At 37.4% G+C, this 24,261-nt stretch overlaps 1 protein-coding gene across 2 annotated transcripts in view; it reads left to right on the plus strand.

Moving 5' to 3' along the window:
- The window catches only part of LOC121315510 (arf-GAP with SH3 domain, ANK repeat and PH domain-containing protein 2-like), a 34,951-nt gene extending 11,083 nt beyond the window's left edge, over positions 1 to 23,868 (plus strand). Inside the window, exons 2-11 of one of the 2 annotated variants that reach the window (XM_041249657.1) lie at positions 673 to 720; positions 9,315 to 9,387; positions 14,604 to 14,749; positions 15,020 to 15,094; positions 17,904 to 17,953; positions 21,069 to 21,198; positions 21,794 to 21,879; positions 21,974 to 22,049; positions 22,704 to 22,790; positions 23,761 to 23,868. In XM_041249657.1, coding sequence (XP_041105591.1) covers positions 673 to 720; positions 9,315 to 9,387; positions 14,604 to 14,749; positions 15,020 to 15,094; positions 17,904 to 17,953; positions 21,069 to 21,198; positions 21,794 to 21,879; positions 21,974 to 22,049; positions 22,704 to 22,790; positions 23,761 to 23,868 — 879 coding nt within the window. The remainder of the gene's footprint in view (positions 1 to 672; positions 721 to 9,314; positions 9,388 to 14,603; positions 14,750 to 15,019; positions 15,095 to 17,903; positions 17,954 to 21,068; positions 21,199 to 21,793; positions 21,880 to 21,973; positions 22,050 to 22,703; positions 22,791 to 23,760) is intronic. The other variant, XM_041249658.1, reaches the window with a different exon arrangement.
- The last annotated feature ends 393 nt before the right edge of the window (positions 23,869 to 24,261 follow it).

The raw sequence follows: 24,261 nt of genomic DNA on the forward strand, positions 1-24,261 counted from the left end.
CTGACAGTTCTTGAAAGTTTTACTTAGTGGCCTGTGTGCGTTGGCCACTGGTTAATTCTAGGTAGTCCCAGCTAGTCGTACTTGAAATGTGTTGACACCTCCCTGATCAGCAACACGGTACCTGTTGGTACTGGCAGTGTCAGAATTATTCACTTCTGGAAGAAAATGTCAAAGAACATTTAAATTTTTGCCTACTCTTGATGGCTCACAAGTTCAGACACTGCAGCTTCAGTAACTGTATAGGAGCACGTCCTTAATGAGATGCTTGTTTAAGGATGACGAATCTGGTGGAATTAAAGTGTCAACCCCAAGGGTGAAAGGTCAGTGAACACAAGTTTAATCTTGACGTGATTAGTGCTGCAGCTTTCTTGTCTGTTTTACATGGGGAAATTAGAAGTTTCAGTATTAAGTCAATGAAGGCTGTTCTGTGTTTAAGTAAGAGAACGTGAAATTTATGAAAGTGCACACAGTAAAACTTTTTTTTCAGTGTGATGCAGTGAAGAGGTTTATTCAAATGAAAGTGATGTTGCAGAGCTGTAGTAGTGAATCAAAAACCAAGCTACGACTGTGCTAGAGACTGGTATTGTCTTTGCAGGTCTGGAGTGGAATAGTGTTGTGAAAGCTTTGCAGTACTATTTCTGAATTATTCATGAATTTATATTTCCTTTGCAGCACACAGGCTCCCGAGGAAAGACAGACAGTCGCTTTGCTTTTCTTGAGGTAATTGACAGGGGTCTTGAGGGAGAGGGAACCGTCTGTGAAACCAAAGTCATCGGCAGCTATCAAGTCCGTCTCCCAATAAGAAAGACTTATTGTTTTCATCTTATCCTTGCTTAGGTGCTGCTTGTAGGTTTGCGCTCCCAATCAGCCCTGATTAATGCCATGCATTCTCTTCTGTCTCCAATGCTTTTCTCTGAAATGTCTGCTTTAGAATAGAATACACAACATAGCCAACCTTTCTGCACTTTAATTTTCAATTTTCATCTGTGTCGGCAATAGTACTGACTTGTATAGTCCTATCTCTATTTCTTTTGTTCGTTGTGCATCTATATTACACTAAAGTGCAGGAACTGCTTGAAACTTGTGTGTTAACCCACCGTGTACAAGCTCTGGAAAGTATACTGTTGTCGTTTTAACTTTTTATATTTAAAATGTCACATGTTGCAATCACTTACAGTTCTCTACAATACATACATTATACATCATGTTTTCTTTCTTTTCCTGTTTACACGTTCAAACTTTTGCAGCTCAACTTGTAACAGCCCTTGGATGATAGCCTAACTGCTTAGCTGGATGCTTTCCTGATTCAGTCAATGGAGTAAACCTGACCTCCCTGTGCCTCGCACTCCCGCACAGATGTTGGGCAGAATCCAACAAAAAATATTATTTTGATCTATCTTGGGAAATGGGGAGGGGTTTTTTTTTTTTAAATAATGGTGGTCTAAATTAGGCACAGTATATGCAGCACATGTCTGCCGCTGTGTCAAATATTTAACAGTAAATGACTTTTGTTTGTGCGCAGAATGTAAAAGAACATCTAAATCTGAAGCCATAATAAACGTGCATGGCAGTTTTTCTGTTAACCCTATTGTATACCTCTCACAATGCTCCATGCTGTATCATACTTGCATGCTTTGTTGTTGTGCTGTGGTAACAACTGTATAAAGAGGAAGCAACGGAACACAGCTTGCATTGTGTTTTTTATTTTCACTTGGCGTTATTGTAGAGCGTTTTATGGTGAAGTTCGTTGGGATCGTTTGTGTTAAAAGTTGTATTATTAATATGATGAACTGGCCCCTGCAGTACTGCAATGTGTGTAAAATCACACCACTTTCATATCCGTATTACAAGCCTTGCAGGTGAACACTTGTTTTCTTCATGAAGTTTTGTATCATGGGACTGCTCTGTAGGCGTGCTGTTTCTTGTGTGCTGTGAGCCTGCCTCTCCCCAGCATGATGCCCTTGCACTGACAGAGCAGACAAAGCACAGTCAGGTGGTATTCGGGAAGAGGAACAATCCTTTTGTCTGATAAATAGAAGCGTTTCAAATCTAAATTTCCACAACCAGGCAGACATTCACTATTTATTTTTGTTTTTTTTTTTTTTTTTTTTTTACAGTTTTTTTACTTGTTTGAAATGAAGACAGATGCATGTATTTAATATATAGAAATAAAACAAAATACACGTAAATTCCAATACAGTTGTCTAACGCAGAAACACAATCATAATGCATCCGACTCATAGTAATTCACTTTAATTATCTTGAGGCTTTATAACTAGGTATTTAATTGAACATAATCCTGTTCCCTACTAATTTAGCATAATCCTGTTAGTGTTCCTAGAATACACCCTACTTCTACTGCTTTATATCAGACATTATTTTCACTGGAGCACACCTGCCACAGCTAGACTGAAGGCTTGGAGACGATGTACAGTTACACCATACAGAATAATATACTGTATGCTGTATCTGCTTTAACATGGTTTAAAAACAATGTGCATTTTAGAATGCATCCCTTGTAAAAGAAACCAACGAGGAATCAGACAGCCCTCCAGCTATATCCGTACCATGTAAAACCTTGTTTTATTGAAATGAATCTAATTAATACAAGTCTTCATTATAGCAAATGAGAATGGCAAGCCTCTGGGAATGAGGGTGGATTAGCACGTGTGTTTTCAATGCTGAAATGTAGCTTTTGCCACACTGCATTTTCCCAAACCAAACAATTGAAATGCATTATGTGCCTCACATTGGCAATCCTTTGGAGTTTCTGAGCTGTAAAGGGGCAATTGCATGCTTTGTTGTTTGTTGCTGTTTTTATAGCGATAAATACACTCTGATTTAAAAAAAAATCTGACCATAATATAATCTGTGTGTGTCTGATGTAGGGAGGGGGGTTTCTATAGCGACAAGAGTTTTCAAAATGTAACTTCCACAGTGTGCATGTTGAGTATGTATACTAGGAAATCTATAGTGGTTTAAAGCACACACACAATTGTGTCCTGCTCTTTTAGACGTACATTATACAAGTATAACCTTAAGCCCTTAACTAAATGAATATCCTGAAGTCATACATTGTATTGATGGGAGTACCCATGCATGGTTTTCCAGTCTACCAAGGTCTGCATTGTTGAAAGTATACAGTAATGGATACTGACACAGGTTTTATATTTTATTTAATGTTTTCGTCTATGGCTCGGCCAGAGGAAACAGTTGCTATAAATCCCTGCAAAGCGTGTTCCGTGAGTTAGATCACAGCTCCTTTGTGTTTCCAGAGGGGGCTGCTAGACATGCTGTCATCAAATTGTTCCATAGCGAGAACAATGGGACGGGGTCAGGGCTGATGTTACAGGCAGCCACCCAGAAAACCTTGTGAGGGCGACAGACCAAAAAAAGGCTTTGCAAGCAGGCAAATCACTAGCCCCACTCCTGCTCGTTCAAAATGGCTTTCTTCATTTTCCTTTTTTAATATATATATATATATATATATATATATATATCTATATATATATATACACACACACACACACACACACACACACACACACACACACACACACACACACGATAGGGGGTATTGTATTTTATATTAATATACTTATTTTTTATGGTGCATTATCACAACCAGACTTATGTACCTCATTTTTAAAGCTGTTTGTTCAGATAAATACGTTTCTCAGTGTATTGTGGCTGTATACCCACACCTGGTGACTACATATTACAGATTGCACACACAATACACAGGGTAGTGTGAGCTTGGATTTAAATTAGTAACATTCTAAAAGTTCATTTCAAGCCACAGTTGTAAAAAGTCAATGTTGCTCTGCACCTGTACAGTAAGTCTAGCACCCTTGAAATATATTATTGTGTTTTCTGAGGGTGTTTGGCCCTTCAGACAGTGCAACACTTTCTTAATCCTGGGGAATAATACACTGGATCCCTGCTTGGACAAGACGCCAAACTCCTATCTTTCAGCCCCTGCAAATCCAACCATTACCACAAACTAATTGCCAGTCACCCCTATACATCATGCCCTGCCTGATCCTGCTAAGATTGGATCCCCAGGTAGGGGCCAGTGACTTTCCAAAGACACCCAATCAGATGATCTAAATATAAAGGAAAGGGGATCTCATCCATTCAGCGCTAGTACAAGCACAGTGATTGATAAGCAACCCAGCCTCCCCAGCAGCTGCACTGATGTCCCCCTGCGCAGATAGCCCCATACCCAGCTTGAACTTCCATGAACCTCTCAGCTGAAAACTTCATCTGTTTCCCAGTAGAATATGCGTAATTATTAAGATTATGAATGCAGCATAAATTCCTAACTTACTCTGTTACTTTTTAAACTGAGATGAGGAACTTAAAAGGATTCAAGGCTCTGATCCTCTGCTTGTTTACGAAAGAACAGCAAATGTATTGATCTTCCTTGAGGGACTTGTTCGCTCTGTCTCGCTCTCTCTTTCATGAAGTAGGACCAGTAGGGGTCACAGAATCACTATAAGGTCACAATGCCCAGACGATTTCCCTCCCCAACCAACGGTAGCACAAAAGGCCAAGCCTTGCAGTATAGTATCTTTAATCAGCATTTTCACTGACATGGTTAACACTTAGAAAAGGTAAGGAAGGCAGTTGGTTTAAAGTGAATGTATTATTACGTAAGTCTAATGTGCTTGCTGTGCTCTTGGCTAGGATTGCACTTATTGTGAACACTGAATAACAGTAATGTCCTTGGACAAAACACTAGAATATAAAATCAGTTTGGACTTTCTTAAAGAGATTTAAAAGTTCTTAAGGGAGCTGTGCGCTGCAAGAGCAAGTTGTTAGCAGTAATGCATTCAGGAGATTACTACCAAGTCTATTTGAGCAAACCATTTATCGTGTACAATTTGAAACTGAAGCAGAAGATCGATGGGAATAGGACTGGCTAATGGCAGGGAACAGAAGCAGCAAGGCTGACACATACAGTATAGGATCTCTGTCTGTGCCCCCCCTGCATTTTACTGAACAATACGCTGTATTGATGCTTAAAGGTATCAGACTATCCAGGCTTTAATGTTGGTAGAATTTTTATTTTTAAACCCGAGTCTGATAAAAAGAGCTTTCTTTTGAACTTTTTACTTTGGTTGTTTTTCTGTTGGAACAGAAGCACAGTGCTACTGACGGAAACACTTGAAAGGGTTGGTCAGAGATGGAGGATTATCTTTCTGTACTGTGACACCCCATTACAGCATATATTCTTGCAGCATGATGAACTGTATTTTTCGAAATGTGTTTGTTCAAGCTATTATCTACAGTACAGTGCATGCTGAATGGGTCTAGAATCTGCATGTTTTTGTATTGCTATAATTAGACCCATAGTGTTTGCTTCTTTAAGTAAAATAGATATTAAGTAATGTTCATTGAATCCCTGTAGCAATCTATTGGCATAATTTTCATAAACAGCAGCTTATTTTCGTATTTGTTTTTTGTATTTGGCACACACAGAGCACTGATACAGAGGTTTCCATAATGACACTTTTGCAAGTGTTAGTCAGTCATTGCATGCCAAGTTGCGTAAGTAACCTAAACTATTGGGATATCTTATTACAAGATCAATAATTTAGAAAGTTGCAGTTGGTGGGGTCATAGAAACTTTTTATAGAGTAATCTGTTTTTATTTAGATATTTTTCTAAGTGGTGTTTTTTTTTTTATTTTTAAGTTCTTTTTTTAAAACCCTATTCCCACAACTTTAACTTTCAGTTATTTAAAGATTTTTTTAAGTCTGTTTTGATGGACGTGGTGTTTGATATTAAACTGTGATAAATATCAAAATGTATTTTATTAACTAAAACATATTTAAAAAAAAAAAAACATTCCTTTAAATAAATACTCCTGGGTAAAAATTTAGAAATAGGGCCCCTCATCCTTTTACAAAGGAGGATACGGGCAGCATGCCCCACATGCTGACCTGTTCCTATCCAGTTTTAAATAACTTTAGCATAACCGAGGCAGAAGTGTTAAAGGGACAAGGAGCTCTTAAAATAAACAAATCCCTTGGGCCGGATGAGATCCTCCCAATAGTACTGAAAGAAATGAAAGAAGTTATTTACAAACCGCTAACCAAGAACATGCAACAGTCTCTTGACACGGGTTGTACCGACAGACTGGAGAATTGCAAACGTAATACCGATCCACAAAAAGGGAAACAAAACCGAACCAGGTAACTACAGACCAATAAGCCTGACTTCTATTATATGTAAACTTATGGAAACTATAATAAGATCCAAAATGGAAAATTACCTATATGGTAAAAGTATCCTGGGACACAGTCAGCATGGTTTTAGGAAAGGGAGATTGTGTCTAACTAACCTCCTTGATTTTTTTGAGGATGCAACATTGATAATGGATAACTGCAAAGCATATGACATGGTTTATTTTCATTTCCACAAAGCTTTTGACAAAGTCCTGCATAAACAATGAATTCTCAAAAATATGCAGTATGGATTCAAGAAAGTGCATGCACATGGATTAGGGAGTGGTTAACATGTAGAAAACAGAAAGAATTGATTAGAGGAGAAACCTCAAAATGGAGTGAGGTAACCAGTGGAGTACCACAGGGATCAGTATTAGGTCCTCTGCTATTCCTAATCTACATTAATGACTTAGATTCTGGTATAATAAGCAAACTTGTTAAATTTGCAGACGACACAAAAATAGGAGGAGTGGCAAACACCGTTGCAGCAGCAAAGGTCATTCAAAATTAACTAGACAGCGTTCAGAGCTGGGCAGACACATGGCAAATGACATTTAATAGAGGAAAGTGTAAGGTACTGCACACAGGCAATAAAAATGTGCATTATAAATATCATATGGGAGATACTGAAATTGAAGAAGGAATCTATGAAAAAAACGTAAGAGTTTATCTTGACTCGGAAATGTCTTCATCTAGACAATGTAGAGAAGCTATAAAAAAGACCAACAAGATGCTCGGATGTATTGTGAAAAGTGTTGAATTTAAGTCAAGGGAAGTAATGTTAAAACTTTACAATGCATTAGTAAGACTTCCTCTAGAATATTGTGTTCAGTTCTGGCCACCTCACTACAAATAGGATATTGCTGCTCTAAAAAGAGTGCAAAGCAGAGCGACCAGAATTATTCTGGGTTTAAAAGGCATGTCATATGCAGACAGGCTTAAAGAATTGAATCTATTCAGTCTTGAACAAAGAAGACTATGCGGTGATCTGATTCAAGGATTCAAAATTCTAAAAGGTATTGACAATGTCGACCCAAGGGACTTTTTCGACCTAAAAAAAGAAACAAGGACCAAGGGTCACAAATGGAGATTAGATAAAGGGGCACTGAGAACAGAAAATAGGAGGCACTTTTTTACAGTGGGAATTGTGATGGTCTAGAACCAACTCCCCAGTAATGTTGTTGAAGCTGACACCCTGGGATCCTTCAAGAAGCTGCTTGATGAGATTCTGGGATCAATAAGCTACTAACAACCAAACGAGCAAGATGGGCCGAATGGCCTCCTCTCGTTTTGTAAACTTTTTTTATGTACTTTATATAAAATGTGCCATATTCAATGCATCAGTCCTATAAGACATAATGCAGTTTACTCGCATTAATGAAACTTGTTTTCCAGCCACCTGTCATTTTATTACTCCATCTCTACTGAGTAATACTCCGTCTCTACTGAGTAATACTGGGTATCTACTGAGTAATAAAATAGTTTGCTTCTGGAGCAGTGCAGATGGATGAGAATCTTGAATGCAAGGCGATAAGAGGTCTGCCCTTGCTGATTGGTGCAGTAGTCATTTTCAAGGAGAATGAAAAGGAGCAGATCTGCATCGCCCGTGACGGAGGTGTTGGGTTGTTGCCCATGGTTACACAGGCCTTCCGAGAACAAGTCTTCCCTTTTTGAAATTACGCTCACATTTGTTATTTAAAAATGCTAAAATATGTACTGTAGTGCTTTGCTGTTATGGAAGAAAGGTTGCCTTTTTTAAGTTAAAGTAGAGAAATTAAACAATTTGAATGCCTTTTAATGAGTTTCAAATTTTTCTATCACTTGTTTGGTTTCTTTCTTGGTAAGACAACTGAAAAATAAGGCATGCTCATCCTGATAATTTCAGCTGCCAGCAGAGTATACTGTAGATCAGCCATAAAGGCATCACTCACAGACAAGCTGAGCTGGTTTTGTTCAGTGAGCTTAAGCTTCCAAGGTGGGGGGAGCAAGAGATATGCAATTTTTTATTCATTTTTTTTTTTTTTTTTTGTGTGATTTAAAGCTGTCTCTCAGAAGATGCATCGTGTTTTCTAAAGGTTTTGCCATGTGTATTTCCTGGTGCGTGTTGATGAATTTTCTTTTTTAGATTCTACTCTCATATAAAATAATAATAATAATAATAATAATAATAAAAAACCCTTGTAATGTTTTGGTTAAAATATCTTTAAGTGAACGGCAATGTATTTGAATCATTCACATGTTTTTTGATGCAGTAGTAAGCTCATCTGATATGATGGGGTCCAGGAACTCAAGGTCAAGGGAATCTGAGCTCAGGTCTGAACCCTGTCACTGAGAAGCTTCTGAGAGACCTGGGTAATCCTGTGTTCAGCCACAGTTTTTAGTAATCTAATGTGCATTTGTCAAATAGCTGTATAACAATAAATTAAGTTGCTATACAATACGTACCACAGTATGCAGGTCCTAATACGGTATATATTACAATACTGGCGTGCTGCTTTGTGGAATGTGTACAAAAAAAATACATACATAGTTTTGTCAGAAAATTAAACTTAATGGATAGGAATAACCTGTTTTTATACCAACAACAGGGATGGAAATAAGACTCCTAATGCACAGCAGTGTCACCCATTCATACAAGCTTAATTAGCCATAGTCTGTAGGTAACAAGCTCAGGTCTGCATTACTAAACTCCTGGTAAAACCATCAAGATCATCAATACTTTTTTTTTTTTTTTTTTTTTTGTACAGGCTGAATCTTGATTCATCGATACACAATGATGTTACATCAGGGCTAGCCATACCTCATTCTATTATGGTATCTTTCATCGACTATTGCCATGTTTTATTGCTCTACAGCACGTAGTTTTCCCAGCATTTCTGTGAACTGGTCAAGACACACAGTGTCACTGTGACAGGCAAATACATTTCTTGTCGGAATGATTGAACACCCATCTGTATATTCTAAGGTATAACAGGCTGCCTATCTCACTCATTACAAAGAAAATCCAGTAGCATGGGTGTTCTCTATTACTGGAGGTATGTAGCTCTTGCTTTAACAATGTACTCGTTCACTTTCTTCCAGGCGCTAGATGTTGACAGAGGTGTCCTGTACAAAATGAAGAAGTCCGTCAAAGCAATTTACACGTCTGGCATGGGTAAGTGGCAGGGACCTTCTAGCATTTCTGTACTTGTACCCTTTGGTCCTGCAGTGTAGATCCAGGATAACCGAGATCATACAAGAATTACATGGGAGGGGCTCCCAAGTGGCACATCCAGTAAAAGCGTTCCACGTAGAATGCAGGTTCGAATCCAGGCTATGTCACAGCCGACCATGACTGGGGGTTCCTAGGGGGCGGCGCACAATTGGCCGAGCGCCGCTGGGTTAGGGAGGGCTTAGTTCAGCAGGTGAATACACGGTTCACCGCTCATCAGCGACCCCTGTGGCTGATAGGGCGCCTGTGGTTCTGCAGTGGAGCCACCAGATCTGTGTTGTCCTCCGGCACTATAGGTCTGGTGGCCTCGCTGTGGATTCGCAGTGCGAACAGTGATGGATTGACAGGAGCTCGTTTTGGAGGACGCGTGCTTCAGCTGCTGTTTCCGCGGATACCGATAATAATTGGGCATACAAAAATTGGGGAGAAAAACCGGGGTAAAAAATTGGCGACGACTAAATTAAAAAACAAAATAATAATGACATGGGATAGACTCACACAAATAATGGCATATTAATGGATTGGATTTCAAACAGTTAGTCTGCAGCACGTGTTAAACAGGATAGGAAGCAATAATTCAGGAGGGAGAGGAGTGAATGGCAAAACAACTTGGTGGGTTGTGGTCCTTTCTCAACTGTATACCTGTTAGGACAGGCGTGCTCTTCAGATTGTGCTAAAGCTATGACAATGATTAGTATTGATACTCCTGCCTAGTAGAATTGCACAATAACATAGAAAGAATGTGGAGTGCCAAAGACAACTCAAGGGAGGATTCTGGTATCCCCACCTAACTCCTTACAAGTTTATTTATATCTGTCAACAGTATAGTGCAGGGACACCCAAACTTAATTCCATGGGCCAGGCACTTCCTAAAGGCTTACTTCATTTGGTCTGGGAAGACTTTTTACTCCTACCTGCAGAACCTCTAATCCAAGTTATTGAGTGTGTCAGAATATGGGTATGTGTGTAGGAACCTGTTATAATTTTAATATTAAACACATTATTTCATAGGATATGATTTTTCAGTCCGCACAAAAATACCTGTTCTAAAAAATAAAATAAAAACCACCAGTCGAAAATGATTGTATCAGTGTGTCATTTTGTAGGTTACTACTGCATTTCATTTGGAGGAAATACTTTGGATTTTATCAGACTTTGTTTTCTTCAGAAACAGTAGTTGTCTGACTTGCGTTTTACAGTTAAAAACAGTACTGCCATGAAAGCGTTTATTTTTTTAGGAACAGTGCTACTTTTGTTCTCTGTGCAGCTGCTTGGTGGCTGTAGTGTCCAGTGACAGCTGGGCGTGAAGCGAGCTGCTGGTTTAAAGTTGTGTGATGTCCTGTCGGGGTGGGAGGGGTAATGGCTTTGGTGTCAGAGGCAGCCTTTCCTAAGTGATGCTGCCGTGCTACAGTAACATGATCCAACAATTTCACCAACTTCTCGCTTGTTTCCCCAATTAGCCTCCCTCCTTTTTTATATTGTAGGGCACAACTGTGACAGTTGTGTGTTTATTAAATAAACAAGAATAAAGGCTGCCAATTCACAAAACATCTAAGGGGTTTGTAGTTACTAATGTTTTCTGGCATGTGTATTCACATTTCCAGGGTTAAGAAGTTTCTTCAACCATTTGGTTTACCAAACAAGTCTGTGTTCTTCCTGCATATATATATATATATATATATATATATATATATATATATATATATATATATATAATATATATATGTATGTATGTATGTATATATATATATATATATATATATATATATATATATATATATATACACACACACACACACACACACACACACACACACACACACACACACACTGTAGGTCACCTTTATTTATCTTCAAATCCAGATTCTCCCTCAATGATGATTGAAGCTAAAGCCCACTCTCTTCTAATGTAAATTTGGATTGCGTGGAACATGTGGAGACAGGTGATGCGAAAGCATTTAAGGTGGTACGAACATCGCTGATAGTCCTTTACACAATAAGATTAATGTAATTTTAATTGAAGTATTTAATTCAAAGATAATACATTTTAGATAAAAAAAATAAATTATCCCTTACCTTATGGCAGTACAGAATTAATGCTATTCAGAGCCTTAACGTGAATTAATGTGGTGAACATCACAGACAAACGTGTAATATCAACAAAACTAAACAATCCCTCAGTTTATGTTAATGTGAACCACATGTCATTTCAGTCTCTGTTAAATGGTTCCCTCTGGAGTTAGTTAATGAGGTGCTGCTCTGTGAAGGGAACATAACGAATGAGATTTCTGTTAGGAGCCCCTCAGCCCAGCCAGGCCTGGTGTAGGGAACAGTCTCGCAGCATGGACCACAATGGAACTAATGCAGTCAGTGCGTGCTAGGCTCTGTTGAATACTGGTAGAGAAGTGCTTTCTATTGATACAGCACACCAACACTTCTGTATATTTGAATAATCATGCTTGTTTAAAAACAAAAAAAGACGAAAAGAAGGTATTGGATATTCCCAGCAATTAAGAAATACCAAAGAAACGAAAATTCAGTGGCAATGTTTCGACTAAAAGTCTTTTCCACATACTTATGTCAAGCTTACATTGAGAACTGTTCACCCAGCTGATGAAACTTGGCATTGATATTCAGCCAGGATCCTTCGGGTTTAGGATCCACAGCAGGTCATGGGCACAGACAGTGCTTATTCTTGAGCTCTGGGCTCTCATTGGTTGAGTTAATAAAGGCTGACTCTTTGGAACAGCTTGCTTGAATTTGATTAAACTCTGCATGGACGTGCGGTCCAGAAGACACTCAATCAGAAAGAGGATCAGCTGTGCATATTAACTTAATGTAAATTATCCATAATGATAGTGTATGTTTGTATATATAGTGAGATGATACATGTGGCAAATACTTTAAAGGGGAACTGTAATGCAAATTAACCATTTCAATAGAAAACATGTTAATTAAAGCTTTTGACGCATTTTCAGCCTCTCCTTGAGCCGTGTATCATATAAAAACCATTAAAACAAATTAGCACTGAAAGTATAGGACTCCCTTCCATCACACTTTGTGTGCCGTCCTGTCGTTGACTTGCTCTATAGTCACACATAGTATTCTATTGAGCTGATGTCTCGTTCCTATATATGTAGCCATTGTTTGGTTATGGCCGCCCTTTGTCAGTTTAAAGGCCTAGGCACACAAAAATACTTTTTGTTACTGTTTTTCCTTTTGTTATTTTTGCACCTGAATGTTTTGCATTCTGATGTAATTCACCCTGCTGACGTTCACTGGGGTGGGTGACTGTCAACGATATGACGTAAAAGCAGTGCCAGAAAGGATCCAATATGGCAGCAGCCTGCATTTCCAGCTGACCCAGAAAACTGACAAAAAAATTGAAATACTGGCCGAACGCTTAACTTTTATACAACATTGGCGCAGCGAGACGCATTTGTTATATAAACAGAGCATTTAGAGAGACTTGTTATTTTGAGTACAGTTCCCCATTAAGCAAAATGTTTGTTTTTTTTTATTGAAAAGAAGTCTGATACTGCCAAGTCAAAAGGCTACTGTAAATAAATCGTGGCAGTTTTTTTTTTTTATATGTAAAATATGAAACCAAAAATTATTACCTACAATAGTTAAATTAGTTTAATCTTTACTTTCCTTAAGCTTTGCAGTTTGGTCCTGTAGTTTTGCTCTGTGTAGTAGTTTTTATTTGGATATTTTATTTTATATCAGGATCACAATAAACCGTCTTTGATTCACAGCATTGCCGTTGCCGTTCGTTAAAGGGAATAGTAAAGGAATGTAATTGATTCCCGTGGTGTTGGCATAGTGACTGAGTTATAAATTACAAGTTCCATCAAATCCCTGGAGGTAAATAAAAAAGCCACGTCGATGAGGAAGTACAGGCTGATTGATTTAGGAGCAATGAACTGAGCTCTATAACGTGGCAACTCGTCTTAATCCATGTGTCCCTCAAGTGTTTCTGCAGGGAGTGCATCGTTTTTTTTTTTTTTTTTTTTTTAACTGTTCTCTTTTACACTATTGTGCATGTCAGCATTAGCGCTCGGCAGCAGTATATTACGACTGACCGTAGTATAATTACCAGACTATATTGTAATTGCTGGATTTAATGAAAAACCCTAAAAGTTTATAGTCCAGGGCATTCCATTTGGACAAGTTATCAATTTTTCAATCCCCAGGCACATTGCACAGTCTTCTTTATGATCTCCATGAATCTGATGGTTTCAGAATTTAATTAGCATAGTACCGGTAGTAACCATGCGTCCTGTGCTGATGGAGTTATTTAGTCATTTTAGAGGGGAGGAGTTAATAAGCCACAGTTTAACACTGTTTCTTTGATCCATCTGGCATCCTTTGATAATTTGATGTGATCTACAGAGATTCATAGAGGTCAATTGACTTCTGTGTTTTCTGTTATGTTGGTCTCCCTTTGCAAAGGGCTTTGAGGCATTTTGGGAAGGCAGCTTTGTACAGTATATTAGATGTGATGATTATTATTATTTTTGATATTGAAGACCTCTGAAATAAATGAATTGTAGTCTTTGGTTTTGTTTTCTCTGTATAGCTGTCTGTTGGTAGTCTCCCATTCGGTTTGAAGAAAATGAAAATGGCATTCTTTTGAAACGGTATATAAACAGGGTGTCAGTTACAGCAGTGAGGAGGAGGAGGAGGAGTTCATCACAGAGCAGAGCAGCACATTGTGCCAGCTTCCTTTGGAACAGTGCATACCCTTGCCGGCCTGTATTATTATAGGAGCAATGGCGTTGCAGTTTAAGAATCAAGAATTCCAAGAAACTCTTACAGGGACAAAGTTCTGATCTGATGCTGTAGTTGGAAGCAAATTGAAATTGCATTGAAAAGCATTAGAACTGATCCCCCTGGTGCAACACGGAGGTTCTGACAATGTCAATGCACCGCTTTTCTCCCACAGTGCACCAAATGCATTGTCATTATTTTTGAGTGCTGTAATACACCACAAAGAGTCACGCCAGGGTCTGCCATCTCTTATACATCTGACGATCTTTAATATGAGTATTTTGTATATTAAGAGTCAATGTACCATATTGCTGTTTCTGCAACTCTCCACCCTTATTCCATTGAATTGCCTCAGTACTATGGTTTTGTCCTCCGTGGTTTTGCAGCACATGTGGAGAATGAAGAGCAGTACACCCAGGCGCTGGAGAAGTTTGGAGATAACTGTGTCTTCAGAGATGACCCAGATTTAGGATCAGCTTTCCTCAAGTTCTCTGTGTTTACAAAGGAGTTGACTGCACTTTTCAAAAACTTGGTAAGGGTCCACAATGACAAATTCACTGTCCTAGATTTTAGTTTTTAATTGCAAAACATTCAGGATGATTTATTGTCGCTTTAATATCATAAAATACGGTGGGAAGATACTGTAACAGAGCAGTTTAAGGGTGCTGTTAAGATTAATAAAAGACCCTTCAGTGATTCAAATGTTGGTGTTGCCATTAGAGAAGTGACAGTAACTTGATTCTGAGGGTGGGTATCCATGTACTGTTGGTGGTTCAGTAACACTATCCATGTTTTCTTTCAGTTTCAAAACATGAACAATATCATCACTTTCCCACTTGATAGTCTGCTAAAGGGAGACCTGAAAGGGGTTAAAGGGGTAAGTGTTTCCCTTTAATCGTCATAGAACGAAACTGGGTCTATCAAGATGAAACCTTTGGTGAAAATTTAAAAAAATAGAAAATAAGTAATTTTCACACAACACGAGTATGAAAAAACAGCTGAGGAATACAACAAAAAAAAAAGGCTATGATTGTGATTGGAGAAAAAAATGACATTTGTGTTAAAGGTGTTAAAACTGCAGTTCTTATACCTAAATAGAATTCACTGAAACTAGTTTGCAGGATTCTTCAATAACTTCTGTTCACTTTACTTTATCAGAGTATACCTTAAAAATTCACTTTGCCTAAAGGTCATTTTAACTGTAATGGAGATGTGTGAAGAAAAGGCCTAGCAGCCATGCATTTTACAGGTTTGTTTTTTTTTTATGTGCTGAGAGGAATCTAATTACCCAGCAGCCCAGGGCAACTTGAGGCACTGCTACTCAGCCAGCAAGTTCCTTTTCCCAAAAAACAATGTAAACTGGACTAAGTGGTTTCAAATTGAATGGAACAGAATACAAGTAAGAGTTTTCAGAGAGCTCAAAGAGACTTTATAGTGAAAAGAACAAACACTAGGGGATCACTGCAGTCTCTCAGAATAAACCAAGATATTGGCTGTCTGTGAGTTATTTATTTTTGTTCCTAGTTGAATAAATACACTCCACAGCAGGCATTTGGCACAGAAAATATGTCTCCTCTGTCAGCTATTGGGCAGTTATGACCACTGTGGAGAGTATTCATTCTCAAAGGTGTCTGGCTGACAAAAGTGGACGTGTCCATTCAAATTTCTCATGCCTTTATACAGTTTAACATTATTCTTCTTTAACTGTGAACTGAAATTCAACCTGTTATCACTGCTGTTTTCCATTTTCTACCTTGCAGCACCCAGCCTCATTGAATCCTCTGGTTCACAGTAAATAATCCCTCTATTATTATTATTATTATTATTATTATTATTATTATTATTATTATTATTATTATTTTAGCAGACGGCCTTAACCAGTTGTTGCAAAATATCACAATACAAAATATCACATTACCGATAAGAGCAGTAATAAAATACAATAAAATCAGTAGAAAATTTGAGTAATTCAAATAAGAGCAAAATAGAGAGTACAGTAAGTAATTTTAAGAGCAAAATTCAACTAAGAGCAGTTTCAACTTGTAGTAAACATGTTTGCTTATGAGTAAATTCCATTTAGAGCATAGCAAAATGATAATCAAACTATGGATACGATTAAGGATTATAATTATATATATATATATATATACACACACACACACACACACACACACACACACCCACACATATATATATATATATATATATGTGTGTGTGTGTGTGTGTGTGTGTGTGTGTGTGTGTGTATATTATATATATATATATATATATATATATATATATTATAATATATATATATGTGTGTGTGTGTGTGTGTATATATATATATATATATGTGTATGTGTGTGTGTGTGTGTGTTATGCGTAATGATTTCCATTACATGAGAGTAGATGTTGAACTTCATGCTGATTTGAACTCCGCTCTCGCCAATATAAGCACCAACTAAGACGTAGCTTTGCAGTAAATTGCTGTTGACTGGGGAGAAAAATCAGCGCAGTTGGGTCATCTCATTGCACCTCTGCGACCCCTACTGGTCAAGAAGTGCAAGAAGTGACTTCTCAGGCTGGGCTCTTGACTCCTGGGTTCATTAGTATGACAGTCAGGTGAAAGGCGTGACTGGTTTGACTGTGGCAATGGAGCCTGCACGATGGTCTACAGTCCTTCTGATTGGCAAGGAGGTTGTTTGTAAAGCACTTACCAGTTTGAGAGAGCTTCTAATGCTTGATTCATTGTATGTTAAAGTAACTTGTCCCATGTCTAATTAGAGCATTTCTGTGAAGGCACACCAGTTTGACTCTGTCATTGTTTTTTCATTACTTGACTATGGTTCTAGTTTTTTGGAATATGCAGAGCACACTGTCGTTGCTCTCGCTTATTTCAGCTGCTGGATGAATGCGAAGATAAGTTTTTTTTTAGTAAACGTGTATTTGAAAGGGCAGCAGTGAGCATCGTTGTTATTGTGTCATCATTCATCGCGTAGCTCAGTTTGCAGTGATGAATGGTGCAATTAGATTGAGAATGGAAGCTCATTCACTCCTCTCCAGGGGGCTGGATGATGCGCTTAGTTGTTTAAGCTTTCGTAATGTGGATATTATCATGGCATTCTACCACTGGGAAACTGTTATAGATTATTAACATCAAGATGAATTTAAATTAATATCAATTGAATATTGATCCAAAAAAAAAAAATAGTAATGTATGCATTTATTTCAGTAATGGAAATAAAGCTCTGATTGTATGGCAGCATCACCCATTCCAGGGATTATTTTTAGCTTGATGAGCCACGGTGTGCAAATAGCAAGCTTGGGTCTCTTATTAAACTCGCAGTAAAACCAGGAATGGGTCAAAACTGTAGGAGTCAAACTGTAGGAGTCTTATTTCCATTTATTTATTTATTTATTAATAATGGTCAGATATTGATATAGATAGATATAAGTTAAAATGCACTGATAAAGGCACTAGCAGAAATATTTCAGTTTGTTATAAATTTTGAATGTCATTTCGATTGCTCTTAACAGCAGATGATCTAAAGTCATGGATAAACTGTTCAAGTGATGCCCGTCTAACAGGGCATGTGAGGGTCCTGTTTTAAAGATTTGAATGACTGCAGGATTTAGTTCTGCCACAGTTTCACTGCTGTGCTTCTGTTTTTTTTATTCGTTATTTTATGTTTTTGTCTCTGCAGGATCTGAAGAAGCCTTTCGACAAGGCCTGGAAAGACTATGAAACTAAAGTGTAAGAGCCATTAAAAGGACTGTCATTTATTCACCCATTCTTTAGAAACTATTTTAATGTTAAGCACATGGATATATCTCGTTAATGTTAATTGGCCTTTTAAGGTGTTATTTTGTAGCAGTGTTAAGTTTTTTATTATTTTATTTTTGTATAACTTAGCGGTACATTTTAAGAGCTGGTTTTATACTTTCAGTGTACCTCAAAACTGCATGTTGTTTCAGGCAGCCCTCCTTCCTATATTCCACTGCTTGAACAAACTTTTTTGTGACATTTTGAAATTCTTGTAACTTTTGCATGTAATGTTGGACAAGTTATTTGATAGCAATCTGTATATATTTTACAAGCTGCAAAGGACATTCTATACTGAGAGGGTAATTTTCACTTTTTTTTTTTTTAAACTAGCATTTGATTGAAAAAAATGTCTTGCATTTTGGCCTGAACATACCATTTTGGTCGTGATTTAAGATCTTTTTGACATGCTAACTGCTACAACTGTAAAATAAATAAATAAATAAATAAATAAATAAAAAAAAATCATAATAATAATTAACAGCTGTTGGCATAGTTTTATCACAACAATTAACAGAGTTAATATATCTGTGTGAACTCACACAGTACAGTTGATTATTTTTTCACTTATGAACAGTACAGTATGTTTTATAGTTACAGTGCCTATAGGAAGTATTCACCCCCGCTGGATGTTTTCAGTTTGTTGTGTTACAACCTGAAATCTTGATGCATTTAAATTGTTTTTGTTTTTTTCCTTTTGATTTACACAACCTACTCATCAATTTCAATGTGGGTGAAAAAACAAATCAATTAAAAATAAAAACCTGAAAAGTCTTCATTAGATAAGTATTCACCCCCTTTGCTATGACACTCGTAAATAAGCTCAGGTGCAACCAGTTGCCTTCAAATTCACACAACAAGTTAAATGGAGTCCATCTGTGTGCAATAAAAGTGGTTCACATGATTTCAGATTAAATACACCTGTCTCTGTAAGGTCCCACAGTTGGGTAGTGCATTCAAAGCAAGGATACTACCATGAAGACCAAGGAGCTTTCAAAACAACTCTGGGATAAAGTTGTGGAAAGACACAGATCAGGGGAGGGGTATAAAAAGATTTCAAAGGTACAAAATATACCTTGGAGCACAGTTAAGTCGATCATTAAGAAGTGGAAGGTATACGGCAACACCCAGAATCTGCTTAGAGGAGGCTGTCCTCCCAAACTGAGCAGCCGGGTAAGAAGGGCAGTGGTCAGAGAAGCCACCAAGAGGCCATTGACAACTCTGAAAGACCTACAGCATTCCATGGCTGAGATGGGAGAAACTGTTCATGTGTCAATAATAGCTGAAGTACTCCACAAATCTAGCCTGTATGGAAGAGTGGCAAGAAGGAAGCATTTCTGAAAAAATCCCATGTAAAATCCCGCTTGGAATTTTCACAAAGGCATGTGGGTGACTGAAAAGATGTGGCAAAAGATTCTGTGGTCCAATGAAACAAAAATTGAACTATTTGGCCTAAATGCAAAGCGTTATGTCTGGTGCAAACCCAACACAGCACATCATCCAGGTAACACCATCCCTACTGTGAAGCATGGTGGTGGCAGCATCATGCTATGGGGATGCTTTTCATCGGCAGGGACTGAGAAACTTGTCAGGGTAGAGGGCAAAATGGATGGAACTAAGTACAGGCAAATCCTTGAGGAAAACCTGCTTCAGTCTGCAACAGATCTAAGACAGGGATGGAGATTCGCCTTTCAGCAGGACAATGACCCCCAAGCACACAGCCAAAGTGACACTGGAATGGCTTAAAAACAAGAAAGTGAATGTCCTAGAGTGGCCCAGTCAAAGCCTGGACTTGAATCCGATTTGAGAATCTGTGGCAAGACTTGAAGATTGTTGTCCACCAACGATCCCCATCCAACTTGACAGAGCTTGAACAATTTTGCCAAGAAGAATGGGTGAATATTGCACAATCCACATGTGCAAATCTGGTATGGACTTATCCCAAAATACTCACAGCTGTAATTGTTGCCAAAGGTGGTTCTACCAAGTATTGACTCAGGGGTGAATACTTATCTAACCAAGACATTTCATTTTTTTTTTATTTTTCATTAACTGTTGTTTCACAATAAAAATTCTCTTGCCTCTTCAAAGTGTTGAGTAGGTTGTGTAGGTTGTAACACAAACTGTGAAAACGTCCAAGGAGGGTGTGAAACTTAAGGGGGGGGTGAATACTTACTATAGTCACTGTACATAATCATTAAGTCAACTGTTCCACATAGTTTACATTCTGTCATGCACGAAGCCTGATTCGCAAAATAGCATTCTTCTTCTCTGGGTCCTTTTTATTTACAGACAAAAAGGGATGAAATACTTAACCGCAAACACAAGTTTGGCCCCCACTGCGTTTAACTGGTTTGAAACTATTCCACGTTTTTTTGTTAGAGTTTGAATTCAACTTCATGTCTGTATACCTGAACTGTTCTTGTCTATTCTGCAGCGGTTCTCGCAGTGTGCTTTAGTCAAGGACTGTTCAAGTGATGTGCATTAATATTATGCAGTATTACTGATATTGCAGTGATTTGGTTTTCTTTGTGCAGCTCAATGCCATGTTTGTCTTTGTGTAGTGATGTAACTGAATAATTATATATATATAATATAATATAATATATATATATATATAATTAATATATAGATATAATACAGAGAACTATAATAAATGTAGCTGTGATCTGTCGTGTCTTGATCTTATTTTAATTTCTGAGACTTCAGAGCTACTGTGCAGTAGAATGCAATTTAATAATTGTACGTGAAAACCACAGCAAGAGTTTCATATATTGCAAGTATGTTTTTTAATAGCTACTCATTGTAGTAGTTCATTAAACCTTTATAAAATCAGTGCATGATGGTATGAAATCCTGTGTTTGAAGCTTACAAATACAGAATTGACTTTTTTTTTTTTTAATTACATACTTTCTGTACGCACATAAAAAAGCAGCACTGGAAAGAATGCTTTGATGCATGGAATGCTTTTGCTTTTTCTGTTTCTTTTATTTATTTTATTTCTTTTACTTTTTTTTTTTTTTAAAGTTTGTACTTTTATTTGCAGTACGAAAATAGAGAAAGAGAAAAAAGAGCTTGCAAAACAGCACGGGATGATCCGGACAGAAATCAGCGGGGCAGAGATAGCAGAAGAAATGGAAAAAGAAAGACGGTTCTTTCAGTTACAGATGTGCGAGGCAAGTCCTGATTTCTACACCAGCACAACAGCATTATATACACTGTTTCTTATCCCCCCACTATTGGCAGCAGATTGGCATAGCCCAGCTGCATTCTGCACAGTGTATATACACCAACGTAATCTTTTAAGCTCCAGCTTTCAAAAACCAATAACTGTTTTTTTTCTGTGCAGAAACATCTTAACGTTGTGTTTACTCTTGCTAATGTGTGCGTTACTTCTGTTGCATTGGTCTTTTTAACCAGCTTTTCCAAATCATTCCAAATACAATATCTGTATGAAGTAATAATCACAATTGTTCTGAAGAGAAAACTTAAGATGTGTTGTAGTTAAAACCGATCCGCAATATACGTTTTAGAGTGAGAAAGTTAGAATAACACAAACTTACCCTCATTGTGTTGTAGTTGATGCAGTTATCTATCCCTGATGGGGGTGGATCTGTATGTATTCCATGATGGTTTGCTGGTGTCTCAGATATTCTATTGACAGCCAGTGCGGGGAAGAAGTATTTCACAGACAGTTTTATTTTCCTCATAGCATTGAGTTACTCTTCATTTGACAATGAATTTAATTAATTTTTGTAATTGCTTTTAAAGTATCTTCTCAAAGTCAATGAAATCAAGGTGAAGAAGGGAGTCGATTTGCTTCAGAATCTCATCAAATACTTCCATGCCCAGTGCAAGTAGGTTCATAAGATACTCTTCCGTTGTCTTTATTTCATTCAAGAGTGTGTGCTCATCCTCTACACAGGGGAAACAATAACGGTTGGATATTAGTTTCTTTCAGGATGGATTAAAAGCTGTTGAAAGTCTTAAACCTTCAATCGAAAAACTTGCAACAGATTTGCACACGGTAAGGTTGTGTGTCTGTGACAGTAAACAGATTTGTTTTATTGTTTTTATTTATTTATGCATCAGAATTATTTTCTTTCCCTTTAACTTGCCTTTATATAAGTGGCCTTTTTTAATCTGACTTCAAGCTCATTACAGCATTTGTAACACACATTTGAAATTTTAGTATATTAGTTAAGTTTTGCAGTCCCAGCTATAAGGATGTGCGGTTAGCTTTGCAAACTGTGGTGCCGATAGCTGCCCATGCAGGATTGCTGTCGAAAAGTCGCTTAAAGTGTTTGTGTTGTAGGGATGGGATGTTCGATTCAATATTCAACACATTTAAACTAACGTTGTGAATCTTTGTAACCAATCAGAATCACTCCGTTAGATAACCTTTTTGTGTATTGTATTTGTACAACTTTTATGTGTATGGAGAAAACTTATTATTATTATTATTAACAAATATGTACTCAATATTCTGTATTTGGCATGCATATTTTTGGCAAAGCTAGACCTTTAAATACTTGGCAAATGTTTAAACTGCTGTCTAGTTGCTATTTTTCTTCTTCACACAAAGTATTATTATTATTGTTATTATTATTGTTATTATTATTATTATTATTATTATTATTATTATTACGCATGCTAATTTAATCCCAAATACGCCTCCCAGATCAAACAAGTACAGGATGAAGAGAGGAAACAGCTCACTCAGCTGAGAGACGTGTTAAAATCGGCTCTACAGGGGGATCAGAAAGAGGTAAGCTCTGTTTATTGCTTTCAGTAAAGACGTTGGCCAAAACACATGTTAACTTTGCTTTTGGCACTTTTTTAATAGTTTTATTTAAAATTCGATGCAGTTTCTGAAATTCAAATTAAGTGTTCCATATTGTTAAGGCTGTATTTTTTTTTTTTTCACAGTTATCACAGTTATGTGCAGGCTTTTGTTTTTGTCTGGACTATGTTCCTCTATGTGTTAACAAAATGTCATTTTGCAAGTGCATTTATTTAAAGTTCTTTTTCATTTGACAATGCATGACTAATTGATTGAAGAGATGTGTTGAATGAAATGTCTGAACTAAATAAATACACAGCGATGAAACATACTTTGTACAGTAATACGTTGCATGTGTAACTCAACTGCTTTCTTGTTACTTTTTCTGAAGAATGTTTTCTTTTCCTCTTAACTGCATTACCCCTTTTGTGAACGAAGTCTAGGAGAGTAAGTGCATTTGTATTCTTAGTAAATTGTTATTTTGTTATGTCATAACATTGTCCTTTTGCTGAACATCCACACAGTCTGTCCGTGCAATCGCTAAAAAAACACAGAAAGATAAAGGATTTGCAAATTGATACTGATTCTGTAAAGGAGCCCTTACTAGGGAGCTTGTCAGTCAGAATTCTTTTAAAACTAAAGGATTTTTTTTTTCCTTCATCTGCAAGTACATGTGTTACTGAGCTGTGCAGAGTTTCAATACACCTGTACGAGAGAGAGAGACAGAGAGAGATAGTTGTTTAAGCTTGAAAGTTGCACAGTGACTTACAGATGAATGTTCTAAGAACATTTTTTAAATGCGTATTCATTTCCTTTGCCATATAGCACAATTTAATGCATGGCATAAATCTATGTAAAAGGCAGCCAAGTACACAGACCCACTAGTAGTTTAGTATTGCAATTGTGTACAATAACTACTTCCTCCATTCAGAATTGTTTGTATTTGGCTTGAAAGGATTCTCAAGTTCGTCAGAGCGCTGCCTATAGTTTACACCAGCCTCAGGGAAACAAAGAGCACGGTACTGAGAGAAGTGGAAACCTCTACAAAAAAAGTGACGGGTGAGTATGAGGAGTTCACACAGCTGAGATAATCGGACCATCAACACCGTGATTACAGGGCCCTCGTTAAATTCAAATTGATTAGACTGCCTGTTCTCAAACTTCCTGGCATTCAGATGATTTTTTATATATATACACACACACACACACACACACACACACACACACACACACACACACACACACACACACACACACACACACACACACACACACACACACACACACACACCACACATAGTGTATCTGGCTCTGGGGACACACAGCTCTGGAAAAAAATTAAGAGACCACTGCAAAATTATCGGTTTCTCTGGTTTTACTATTTATAGGTATGTGTATTTTTGTTTTATTCTATAAACTACTGACAACATTTCTCCCAAATTTCAAATAAAAATAT

Source organism: Polyodon spathula, chromosome 5, assembly GCF_017654505.1.
Source record: "Polyodon spathula isolate WHYD16114869_AA chromosome 5, ASM1765450v1, whole genome shotgun sequence".
NCBI lineage: Eukaryota > Metazoa > Chordata > Actinopteri > Acipenseriformes > Polyodontidae > Polyodon > Polyodon spathula.